The sequence below is a fragment of the Electrophorus electricus genome, chromosome 6 (genome assembly GCF_013358815.1).
Source record: "Electrophorus electricus isolate fEleEle1 chromosome 6, fEleEle1.pri, whole genome shotgun sequence".
Lineage (NCBI taxonomy): Eukaryota > Metazoa > Chordata > Actinopteri > Gymnotiformes > Gymnotidae > Electrophorus > Electrophorus electricus.
This window is the reverse complement of record NC_049540.1, coordinates 9,788,820-9,802,055: the sequence shown is the minus strand read 5'-3', so window position 1 is coordinate 9,802,055 and position 13,236 is coordinate 9,788,820. Positions and strand designations below refer to the sequence as shown.

The following is a 13,236-nucleotide window of genomic DNA, read 5'->3' as shown; positions in this document are numbered from 1 at the left end:
TTTTCTGAACTCACGGACTTAAATGCGAACCAAGTTTATTGTAAAATGGAACGGTTTATTATATTGTTCATTATGACTTAATATTTAACTAGTGATTAATTATAGAACCCAGAATTGCATTGTGGAACTTGAAGGATAGTAACGCTAAACATTAAATCCAGACAAATTTACGTAATTTCCATGAAATATATTAAACAAAGAAGTGTGTTTGGTGCATGTAGAAATATTTCGATATGTCGTAGAATGATACCATAGGCTTACGTATTAATTCCCATAATTACCAAACCAGTGAAGTCATTCTCTCTTAGAAACAAAATGCGTAAATGTGATCAGCATACACTAAATCAAATGAAGATCTAATAAAAGCTATAAGGGTCTTTGAGCAACTGTGGACACGTGATATCTCGCGATAATTCACCTCCCCATATTTGGCCTTGTGAAAGCGTAAACACACTGATGATTTATTCTCGAGGAAGAACCAAAACAGTTTGTCCTCAGTTACCATGACCAAGCTATTGCTTGTGCTTTCTCGATTTGAGTATCTTGAGAAAAGGGCGCTCGTTAAACCGAAACCACTGTTGTGAAGAATAAGTCAACGATAATAACTCGTAGCATTGTTTGTCCTTTTGACAAGATAACTAAGGTGCTAGCTAGCAAGCACGTATTAACTAGCTAGCTACGTACTTTAACCTAGCTATATCTTCACCTTTCTACAATAAGGTAAGTTCCTTTTAACAAATTGTAAGAACACATAGCTACAGTGTAAATGCGTTGCTATGTCGCTTTCAATAAGGCTTAAACAACGCAGCTAAAAGCTTGTAAGCGTTACTCTATTGTTATAATATAGCTAGCTAGCTACGGTTTCAATGTAATTGTTCTTATAAACAGTAGCTAGCTAGCTAATTAACAAAGTTAACTAACTCGCTAGCTAGATGGGTAGCTAGCTACATAAAACAACTGCTTTGATTAGGTTATCTATACATAAAGCAAACTGCTAGCCAGTAAGTTTTCCTAAAAACGAAGTAGTCGACTCAGGGAAGCGAAGTTAAACGACTGTACAGTTAGTTGTGTCTGACAGAATTTTTTTATATACAGAGTACGGAATATGTGTGGTTGCTAACCCTATCTAGCTAGGATTTTGTTGCGCAACGGTTTAAAATCCACAATCCATTTGGGGCGCTTTTTAGCTAACGCTGCATTAACCTACATCGCTTCCGCTTAGTGGAGTATTGTGCATAACAATGAGTTGCATTTGGTTCTCTGTCTCTAAAACTAAGAAAACAGCTGAGCTTTTCTTTAATCTGGTCATTTTTTTCCCCGTGAGCAGGGAAGGATGAGCGTTCCTAGACAAGTAGCAGTTGCACTGTAAATTCTGCAGATTCATTCGGTGCCGTTTCATTTCTATAAAATCTTATGACTCACAGACCAGCTGCTGCTCGCTAAGCAATGCGGGCTGGTTTGGGTAGGGTGTACTCGGTTCTACTCTGATTATCCACAGGCAGTCCTGCCTTTAACCCAAGGACTGTTCCAGTTTTGCCGAGGACAGTGCCAGTTAGCATAACATGATCTACAATGAATTTAAGAGTGTTAGATGATTATCAATTTAAGACCAAAAGCATTCTTGAGTCTGAGAAAGGTGTTATGTAAATAATAATAATAATAATAAATAATTGTACTCATCATGCATGCACAGATCTTAAGACCTCCTTTGTCACATGCATGAGCTGCATACTGTATGAAATGTCAGTAAGTAGGAAATAACAACCCATTTGTTGTAACAGCTATTGTGTAAGAGAGGATTTCCTAGGCTGAGAGCCATCTTGATCCTACATTCCCTATCATCTGTAACTTATCTTGCTTTCTTTTCTTAATTTTTCTTCAGGACTTAATGTAAACTTTTTTTTTCATTATGTTTTTCACTCTCTTCTTCTTTCCCAGGCTTGACCCTGTAATCAGCCCTGTATCATCACTTTTGTTTATCTATATCTCTGCATCCTTCTTTCATGTTTTCTGTGGTCAGCCCCACAGTCTTACCTGCTGAACTGGTTTGTGAGCTGGCTGCATTACAGGTGATAAGACACGAAAAGGCAGAAAGGGGGCCAGTGGTAGAACAGTGTTTGCAGTTGTCTGGGGTGTCGCTGTGCAGAGTGTGTGGGCATGCAGGAGAGCAGCCAGCAGTGGTGGGACTGGCACGTGGATCGAGATCTGCATGGGTGCAGGGCAGTGTGAACCACACCAAGTCCAGTCTGACAGTTCTCACTGACCAGGGATGAGATGTACATTAAAGTTGCACACAATTTCTAGCAGTTGAAATAATCCTACCTCAGATCACTGCATGCAAGATGTTGATGAGGCTTCCTCTTCTCAGTGTCAGCAAGGAGAAGAGCTTATTTTTAGAGAATGCTGTCATATTCAACACTCTGTGCAGGATAATGGAAAGCTTGACATCATCTCTCTATTCTAACTGTTGAACTTATTTATGTTTTTTGATATAACTTTTTTCTTATCATTGTACGATAGATTCAGTACATTGAAATAGAAACTTTACTGCAGGGTCAAAAACAAATCCAGACAACAGTGTGTGTATATGACAAACTAGACTAGGTTATATGCTAAAATCTTTCTTGACTACTGATGATTTTTACATTTATATCATATATACTTTTTTTTTCCTTCTTCTTTTTTTGTCTGTGCTTGAAATTGAGGTTATCTGTGATGCCGTCATCCACAGTGCAACTAGTAGTTTGCCTAAATGCAGCTTGATTGCATATTGCTAATCGGGGAAATTAATGATGCTGCATTTTACTGGAGGCCATGTAATGACATTTGATCTGTGGTGGTGTTGGCTGTGTCTGAATCTAGTCATTTTCGCTGTTGGCAAATTACATAAAGTTGCAGGAGCTTTGGTGATAGATTTTTTAACAGAACGATTACATCCTATTCAAGGTCAGTTACAGAAATTATTCCAAAAATGGTAGCCATCAGTGAGCTCGTTTTTGTGTTGTGCCGTCACCTCTACTTGCCTGGAATATGCTTTTTTTCACCCCAAACATTTCCTGAACACAAGTTATTGAAGAAGCTCTTGAACTCCCCTACAGCCTGGTGGTGAACAGATTGCCTTTCTAGGTTAAGGCAATTGCTAAAAAAGTTTTTTGCTTTGCTTAGTTTTTTTTAACTGCTATGGGATGATTTCTTACTCTGCAGAGCTTGATAAATATAGACCCAAATCTATGTTGGGGGTGGAAAAAACCTTATAGTGTGAAGGCTAAACTAGTTTGGTCTCACAGTTCATTGATTTAACTGGTGTCTTGCCAGTCCAGGGCTGTTTGCTGTGCTTATCAAAGTGCCGCTCGAGTAATTAAGCGCCTGGCATGCATACACCATTTGTAATCATCCAGTTTGGTTGTGCAGTGGTCTGGTGAAGTGACTGCTCTGGCCTGAAGCATCCCTAACTGGACAATGCTCAAGACCAAATATGATAGTCTGAGCATTAATAGCTCTTTAGGCTGTCCAGTCTTGGTCCTATAGCTCTCCTGCCCAACGCACATGCTTCACCTAACAGTAACTGGTTGTTACCTGACTCACAGAATCCTGTTGGGTCACAGAGTCTAGCATGTCAGAGCAGATGAAGACTTTCAGTGGTGGTGTTCTTCCAGCCTTTAGTCAGGCTACCTTGTACACCATCTCTCAGAAGAGCTGACTCGCACCCCCCAAAAGACAGACTGAACATCGTATCCATGTTTTCTGTCCTAGATACGGTATCTATGGTTCAGGGTTCTAACCACTCAGCACTTGGAATGAGTCAGCATCCACTGCAAATACTTAGACATGTCCAGATAACAATGTCATATGACGGAGGTGTCCTGGAGTTAGGAAATTAACTGGGCCTCACCTACTGAGGAGCCTAATCATTGTCATTCTTTGGTTTTCTTCCTTGAGATTAAAATATAACTGGGAATGGTTGTGAATTAGCCTCTCTGTTCACAGGCATATAGAGGCTTGACACTTGGGGGCAAAAGGCAGAGCCAGTGTGCTAATTTAACTTGATCAGTAATCTGAGGTGTGCATATGTGATTCAGAATGAAGACAGACACGTGAGCACCAGTACACAATCCACTGTGGTGTAGATATCATTTGACTGTGGAAAAAAACCCCACCACATTTATGATTTGTGTATGAATGACATTTGTCTTGAAATGGGATGAGTCTGTGTATTAAAAGGCTGTGATTCCTTGATGATTTAGTCAGTGCAGTTTTTAAGAATCACCAAAGTTTGCCTTCTGCACTTCAGCCTCGTAGTCTCAGTTCTGTTTCACATTAGAATACATGGCTGTGTGTAACTAACAAATTGTTACTGTCCAGTAAATTGTGCACTGAATGTACTACATTCAGGAAACATAGTTATTCAAAAGTCACAGTAAAATTATGAATTCTTTCTCTCATGTCCTGTGTAACAGGATGTGTGCAGATGTGTGGTCCATGGGGAATCCACTGAGGTTGCTGGCCTTTGCCATCTTCTGCATTCTGGTGCCCTCCCCTGGTCATGCCTTCATTTATACTGTGAGTCTCCAGACCATTGGCATTTTTATAGCCACCTGCTTTCTTTTTTTATATATACCTGATCTTTGTGGCTCTTATTTTGTAGAGCTTTTACATGCTCTAAACATTTGGTGTTTATTTCTTGTTGGCATTTGGGGGTTTTGCTGTGAGCGCTGGTGTACTATTGTCTCTCTGTCTGTCTCCTGTTTGTTCCAGCACTATGGTAACATGACCTCCAAGCTACTGGATGATCTGCCTGCTCTGTTTGGCTCTCCCCTGCCTGAGGATGGTCTGATGGTAAGGAGAGGGAACACACGACCAAAGAGAGACTGTCTCTGACACTGAAGCTGCATGGAACAAGAGAAGATTAGGACTTGCTTTATAGTGTCCATTTAACACCATTTGACTGTAATTATACAGAGGTGACGGACTCAAAGACCTCATCTAGTCGCTGTCCAATAAGCATTAAGACGACGTTTTGCCTGTGCCATCTGTAATGTAATTCAGCACCACTGACCCAGATATTCCCCCCTCTCAGGGTTTGCTGGTAGAGTCTCATCCTCTGAATGCCTGCACCCCCATTGACCCTGCCCCTGCCTCGCCTACCCCCACCGGTCCCAACAGCACCACCAAATATATCGTTCTGATCCGCCGCTATGACTGCAACTTTGATATTAAGGTTGGTTCCAGATCACCAAACCTTATCTATTCATTTTTGGTTGCTTTTCAATATTTTTCTTTGAAAAAATTGCAGCTGCTATTTAAATTGCAATTAAGTTTAGTAGGTTAATCTCCAGTTGTGTTCATAGTACCATTTATCTAGCATAATTAACTTGTTCCTCCAAGCTTAACTTCTTGTTTCTTGTTTCCTTCTTGTTTTCTTGTTTCCTTCTTGTTTCTTGTGCGCATCTGTCAACCTTTATGTCTGTATTCAGCTTCTTGGGTAGAAATAAACGTTTGATTCAGCCTTAGCTAAATCACCTTGGGAGATGTGTTCCTATTTGGTGGACTGTGTAAGACAGTAAGAATAGGTTGTAGAAGAACTGAGAATAATACCGAGTCAACCTCTCATCTCTTTTCATTGTGAATGCCTGCTCCCTCATTAAAACACCATTGCTAGGTGCGCGTTCTTCAGAACTGCTGCAGAAATGAAAGTTTTGTTTATTCCATGCAGGTGCTGCATGCCCAGCTAGCAGGCTACAGTGCTGCCATCATCCACAACATGTACTCGAACACACTGCTCAACATGAACTACAGCAACGGTGAGAGAGAGACGCTCGCTCTCAGACGCACAAACACATTCCATGGTGTTTACAGTGTGAGTTGAGATGCTCAACAGTGTGACTGTTTCTTGGTCTGTCTCTGTAGAAACAATTGCAGAAGAGATCGTGATCCCCTCGGTGTTCACGAGCTACTATGCCTCTGAAATCCTCCACAGTTTCATCATAACTGAGAAAGGGTGAGAGACAGACAGACACCACATACATACATACATACATACATACACACACACACACACACACATACACACATACATACATACACAGGAGCACTGTTACTGTGACAAACACCTAATGACTAGGTAGTGTATTATTGTGACGAGATGCATTTCACTCGCCCCTGTGAAGTGTATTGTGTAAGGAAGTAGCCTGTTTTAAGGGAGATTCCAAACATGATGGAGCATTCAGATATAATGGAATTTTCAGCTGCACTGGGAGTCGTCAATCATGGTGTATTACTATGAAGGAAGATAACATGAAAGTTTATCCATCACACACTGACTGACTCAGGATCTTCTAGTGAGCTAAGACTGGCTGCATAACGGAGAGTAGCAGATAAATGAGAATATGTCCAGGTACATGGACATATTAATATTGCAGTGCTATTAATATTTCGGGAACCTTTTGTAATCTTAAATGCTAAACCCACTGGAAAATGAATGTAGTTAATCATGTGATCACACATCATGTGATCAACATCTAACTAAGTTATCCTGAGGTAAATATTGCTTACTGTCGTACTTCCCTGCTGTCGTATGACCCACACAATCTCTTCTGCGTGATGACATTTCAGGGTATTGTGAATGAAGGGATATAATCAACTACAGTTCATTTGACAAGCAACACTAGTAGGGAATTGATTAGTGTAGGGAATACAAGCGCATTGCTTACGGTCCTAGTGGAATAGAATGTAGTTCTAACTGCCTCTGTGATGAGAATGACAGCCTTCATTTTGACATCATCATCATTACTATGGGAACCTCTCCAGTGCAACCTGCTTATGACATTATGAAGGAATGTTCTACACTTGTCTGCATTCTAATTTCTTTAAGTAGCATATCTGAATTTTTTTGAGATTGTGTTGCTGGCACACACGGGCTCATTCTGTTATATGTAATGTACAGGGCCTACGTCATCCTAAAGCCAGACCCCACCTTTCCCTTCTCCTTGTACCTCATCCCTTTCACTGGAGTGGTGGGCCTCATCATTATCGTCATGGTTATTATCCTGGTGAGTCAACTTCCTGATGGGGGGGGGGGGGAGAGAGAGATTTAAACATGTGGATTGTTTTTGTTTTAAACCATGTTTGTGTGGGCAGATTGTGCGTTGCGTGCAGTACAGGAAGACGCTCCGGAAGAACAGACTGACTAAAGAGGAGCTGAGAAAGATCCCAATTCACAAATTCACCAAAGGTGAGATGGAGGGCACTACGTAGGCTGCTACGTAGAGTGTTTTGTTTTGGTTTTTTTTGTTATTTTGCGTGCATGTGTGTGTGTGAAATACAATAAACCAAAATAAAGAAATTACCTCAATGTTTATTTAAATAAACATGGTTTAATTATGAAGAAAATAAGAAAAATACATTTAATACATACTATAATAGAACAAAGTACTGCCAGATATATTATGGAAGAGCTCAGCTATAAGATGGAGAGAATAGAAATGTTTTAAAGGTAGATTTAAAATGGCTATATCTGGGAGTTTATTCTTTGGTGTAGCATTAGAGCGAAACACTGCTTCATCTAGGCTCTACAATCTGCTTTGTGTCCATGGATCTAAGAGACCTAAAGGGTTTATATTCTTTGAGCATATCAGAAAACTGCCTCATCCATTAAGTAGTAATTTGTGGACTTGTAGATTTGTGGTGGTGTTTTAACATAAATTGTTTAACAGGAAGCCAGTAAAGCAGTTTTAGAACTGGTATAATGTGCTCTGTTCTCTTTGTCCTGGAGCAAAACTCTTGCAGCAAAATTCTGAATAAGTTGCATCTGCTGAATGGTGTTGGACTAAATGTTAGTGCTGATAGGGATGGAGATTCACCCCAGGAGTCCTGATCTGGAATTAAGATGTATTAAACACATTTTGAACCATTCTGAATACATGTAGGGAACTGGCCAGTGAAGAAACATGGCAGTTTTGAACACTATGTTCAAGGATGCATTATATCTACAACCTAGCAACAGATGCTTTTGACAGATGATTTTAGCCAGGTCCTAATATGGATGCGGCCTGGCGGGCTACCTGTTAATCTTGCTCTTCTTTAATTCTCTTTTTTTTCTTCTCTGCACTCCTCCCTCCTCCAGGTGATGAGTATGATGTATGTGCTATCTGTCTGGATGAATATGAAGAGGGGGACAAGCTACGAGTGCTGCCTTGTTCACACGGTAACTGAACCTGCGGGTGTGCAGGCATGTTTGTCTGTTCATCCTTGCATAGTGTAATGACATCTGAGTGCTGTATTTTTGTTGAATTTACACAGTCCAAGCTGGGTGTCGTAGGAAATTGCATTCTGACTATGTAACTGGTGTTTATACTGTGGGGGAATGAGCTGGGTGCTGTTTGTCTAACCCTGCTGTGGATTGTGCCCCGTTCCTCAGCCTACCACAGCAGGTGTGTGGATCCTTGGCTAACACAGACCAAGAAGACCTGCCCCGTGTGCAAGCAGCGTGTCACACGTGCCAATCCCGAATATTCCGATTCGTCCGACTCTGACGAAGAGGTTGGGCCTCACAGGGGTGATGATGAAGAAGGCAGGGCCGAGTCTGAGCGCACACCTTTGCTCCGCCCCTCTAATCCTTCCTCACCGTCTCTGGGGAGTCCTCATGCTACCGCCACCTATGACTCCACTGTCGATACATTTCCGGCCATCACCACGGTGACAACCTCCGTGCAGTGCCTGGCCCATGTGCCACAGCAGGACTCGCCATTGCTGGGATACGACGGGTACTACTCGCCAATGGAGATTTCAGAAGAAGACACTGAGGAGGAGGATGACGGACGCCCCTCTGACGATGATACCACTCATCTTATTGGCCGTGGACCCATTGGGGTGTGACAAACACCTTGCAGGGGAAAAAAGATTAGAAACATGCTTTTTGTTTTTTTTGTTTTTTTTATCATTTTTATCTAAAAAGGTAATTTTATTGTTTGAGGCTAGTTAGTGTAAAGAAAAGCTTCAGCAAAGTTCATGTAAGAGGTCATGTAGGATGCTCATCCTAGCCTCGCACTCATCTGTGGAATACACACCAGTGCCCCCCTGAGGTAAGAGAGACACCTGACATCAGGGGCGTTGGTGCTGAACCTGATGAGTGAATTGAGGTAAATTCATCGTGGCTGTGGTGTAGGGAGAACAGAAGCTACAGACATTGAGTGTTTTTTTGTAATGCATTCTTTTATAGGTATTGCGCTATACGCTATGGCACTACAGTGTTGTGCAGTACGGACCTGTTGTCAGTTTGTATACCAGTTCTTAAGCAACATGTGCAATGAAACAGTAAAATTACAGAGTAGGCATGAATGTCTCTTTTGGCTTTTTTTCTGCTGTTTTTTGTCTCTTCTTTTTGAATGTCTTTTGTTAAGTAAAGTCTAAAGTCTTTCTGCATTACACAAGTTGACACTTGTGTATCTAATGCAGGGATGGCAATAGCTGGTCCTGGAGATCCACCATCCTGCAGAGTTTAGTACTAAAATCCCTGATGCTAATACTCAGATGCTACTGAAGTCCCTGACTTAACTGTTAGATGTATTAGATTAGGGCTGAAGCCAAACTCTGCACTGCTTTAGTACCAGAGTTGGAAAACCCTGATCTGAGAGTTTGTGTGGGCTACTTTTGCATTGATGTGTGTAACTGACTGCCTATACCCATGTTTATGCTCTTCAAAGCTGCATTGTCCTGTGATAAAGGAATTGACACTTACTCTTTTTCAAGCAAGAAATAACGTTTCACTTTACTTTTCGTGCCTAAATTAAAAAATAACCTGTTGTGATCACCTTAAAGACATGCATTTTAAAAATTTGCAAATATGTATAGTTTTCATTAAACCTTACCTGTCATTTCATTTTGTGATAACATTGAACACCCATATTTTTGTAATATATTAGCCTGTATCTTGATTGAGATGAGTTGACATGAGGTGTCTTTTTTTTTTTTATAAATTAAGCACATTTGAATAACACTATAATCAAATAGTTTACGTATATGACACCTGACCACAGAATGGGGACCAATAACTTGTGATTTTATTCCGCTCACCCCATTATTTTGATTTCTAATATCTGTCTTTGTAATGTACTACATGGGATTTCTTTAATACTGTATCATCAGATTTGTGCCATAAAAGGAGTTTTACCTATTGACTATCCTTAGCCTGTCTTTATGATGTTGGAGTTTATTCTGGTCGAAACAGGGGTACTCTCATGTATCTTAATACGCTTGCTTATTTCTACTGAGATGAAGGTCCATACATGAGTAATACAAAGCCCCTGCGTCCCCTGCATCCCAGTCTGAAGAACAGAGTTCATAAAAAATTCAGAAATATGTACAAAAAGAACTGCAAATTAATGGGAGCAAAGTGACATCTTGTAGGTGTTGCCAAGTCTTTAAAGTTGGGAGTGAACAGTGAAATAGCCGGACGCTGCAAATCCATTTGTAGGCCTGAACATTTCAAGCTTCTTTGGAAAGCACACATTGCTGACATGAGGTCACATAGATTTGTTTTTGCCTTGGAATTTGACATTTAATGGTGTTTTCATGCGTGTCCTAAATACATCTCATCTCCCTTATTGCTCCGTGACTCTTCTGTCCTACCTCTTCCAACCTGTTTGTAAGTGCAAGTCAGAACCAAAAAAAATCTTCACTTGAGATTACTTAGCTAGGTGGCTAATTAGGTCACTGTGGCTAACTCAGAGCCATTTAGGTTATAAATTATGGAAAAAGAAACACGCCCAATGTTCAGCTGTTGTGATAATTTCTTGAAATTGTCGCCTTATCATTATGACTGTATACAGTCCACAGCAAATTTCACCAAAACACTCAACTCAGTGGGATGCATGTTTGTGCTTACTGCCAGGGTGTGTGTTCTGATTGAGAAATGTGCTCCCCATTCTGCCCTCCTCCCATTGTACTGTAAGTGGCCAGTTCTGTCAGTGGAAGTGGATGAGGGTATGTTAAAAAGGACTCCAGTGACAGATGATACAGCTGTTCATCACGTCAACAAGTCATGTTGCTTCTAAGGGAACACGGAATGAACAAGGATATCCGAACTTGTAGATCCAATGTCAGAGTTTATGAAGAGTTCATCACTTCTTCCTGGTATACTCCTGGATCTTGGTTATTTCATCCTGGATAGCGGCTCTGATGCTCACTAGTCTTTGGGGCCCCCCTCCTTCTGCTTAGTGTGCTGTCTCAGAGGGCAGGATTTGGGACAAAACCCGCCATGCATTGTGACGAATTTCCTTGTCTTGATGTCAGTGGTTTCTGACCCGTCCTTAGGCCATCTTATTATACCAGCAGGGTATCTGATGGCTGGTAGAGCGCAGGTGTTGATAGGCTGGATCTTGTTCTTCCCATTCAGCTGACTTCTCACGACTTGCTTCACTTTTTCTAGGTATTTGGCTGTAGCTGCTTTCCTTGTGGCCTCTTCATAATTCCCATTTGCCGGTGGGATTCCAAGGTACTTGTAGCTGCCTTCAACATCTGCCATGTTACCTTCTGGTAGCAGGATCCCCTCAGTTCTAGCCACCTTCCACCTCCTTGTAACTATCTGACCTCACTTACCCAGTCCGAGTTACATTCTGATGCCATTGCTGTATATCCTGGTGAGATGGAATTTACTTCTGGCATACAGCTTGATGTCATCTACGTAGAGGAGGTGGCTGCTCCATTCCGTAGCTGGTATCTGTAGCCTGTAGGGTTGTCTTCCACAGCTCCATTGAGTTCTTGACAAAGGCTCTTAGAGTCCTGTTGATGTTATACAGCTTCAAGCATTCCAGGTTCGATGTGTGGGGCGTTGAATCATAGGCTTTCTTGTAGTTGGTACACAGGTTGTTTGCTCTGTTCTTTCTGTCTCGAGTGACTGTTTTATCCATCAGTAGCTGGTGCTTGGCTCCTCTGGTGTTCTTTCCAATGCCTTTCTGGGCACTGCTCATATATTAAGCAATGTGTCTACTCATCTTAGCCGCAATGATGCCTGACAGGATCTTCCGTGTTTCTTGGACGTCTGCTAGCGTGATGGTTACTGGATCCTGTTCAGAGGGGTGGCTATGGTCTGCTCTCAGGTTCAAAGATCATTGTTGTTGTTTGATGACTCCTAAACAATTAAATAGCCCTAATAGGGTAGCCTAATTTTAAAAAATAGGATCATGGCTAGATAAAAACATGACATTAAAGGACTTTCTACAAATGTCCCTGCAAAGTATCGTGAACAGTGTTAGGACATACCACAAATGTCCTATAATAATGTACTTGATAACGTTTTGGCAACCCTACAAAAATACATTAAGAGGACATTTACGGTGTATGTTAATGGAACATCCCCGTTGTTAGCTGGGTCACCCCATTTGGTCGAAGCTGGTATAGCATGCTAACTATTAGCCATTAGCTCCTCTGAAAGTTATCTTTTCAAGAATCAAACTTGAAGGGTAAGAGCGGAAAAAAACAGAGGAGTTAATAGCTAACAGTTAGCATTTGTTAGCTAATATTTTTATTTTTATGCTACCCTTCAAGTCTGATTTAGCTAGAACACAAAAAATATATTTGTTTTTTGATGGAGAAAAACATTTTGAGGGAGAACTTTGACTCCAGAACATACTTTAGGGCTGCTAGAATACTACTACTACTACTAATAATAATAATAATAATTTCATTGTGAAAAAAATTGTGAGAGAATTTTGACTCCAAAGCTATTTCTTTTTTCTTTGTACATTACCCTTCAGGGCTTCAGTAGGGATATGGTTCAGAACCCAGGTCTGAGGAAACTAATTTTATCTCTGACCTTAACTCAGTCTGTGTGAGATGAAACTGCCCTTAGAATTCGAAATGTCCTTGTGGGTTATGTTACCACATAAAGCTGTATGAGTGACCCATGACCTTTTCTGTTGTTCACCCCTGAAGCGCAAGGGGTTACATCACAGATGTTGGGATCTCTAGAATATGCAATTAAGAAGTTCATATTACTATATATACATATTATATTTGGTCATTTCAAGTGTGTTTTAAATGTTTTGGACACTAAAATACTCCATGTTTGATGTGAACTTACGAAAGCCATACAAGCATTCTCAGGTCTGTTGACTGATTGCTGACCTTTTGAGAAGGAGTGTAGTTTAGAGTCTTGTATTCAATAGAGCTGGCATGCCCATTTTTGATGCCTGACATTAGGAAGCATCTTAAAATAGGGCAGCCAGAGCACAGGAGGAG

General features: G+C 40.9%; 1 protein-coding gene across 1 annotated transcript; it reads left to right on the top strand.

Annotated features, from left to right (window-relative positions):
* Positions 1-419: 419 nt before the first annotated feature.
* Positions 420-10,176, top strand: rnf167 (ring finger protein 167). Its single transcript, XM_035527422.1, has 10 exons — positions 420-720; positions 4,458-4,560; positions 4,756-4,836; positions 5,078-5,218; positions 5,714-5,801; positions 5,908-5,998; positions 6,944-7,049; positions 7,138-7,231; positions 8,123-8,203; positions 8,417-10,176. Exons 2-10 carry the CDS (start codon positions 4,459-4,461, stop codon positions 8,872-8,874), a joined length of 1,242 nt encoding a protein of 413 aa, XP_035383315.1. The 5' UTR covers positions 420-720; position 4,458; the 3' UTR covers positions 8,875-10,176.
* Positions 10,177-13,236: the final 3,060 nt, after the last annotated feature.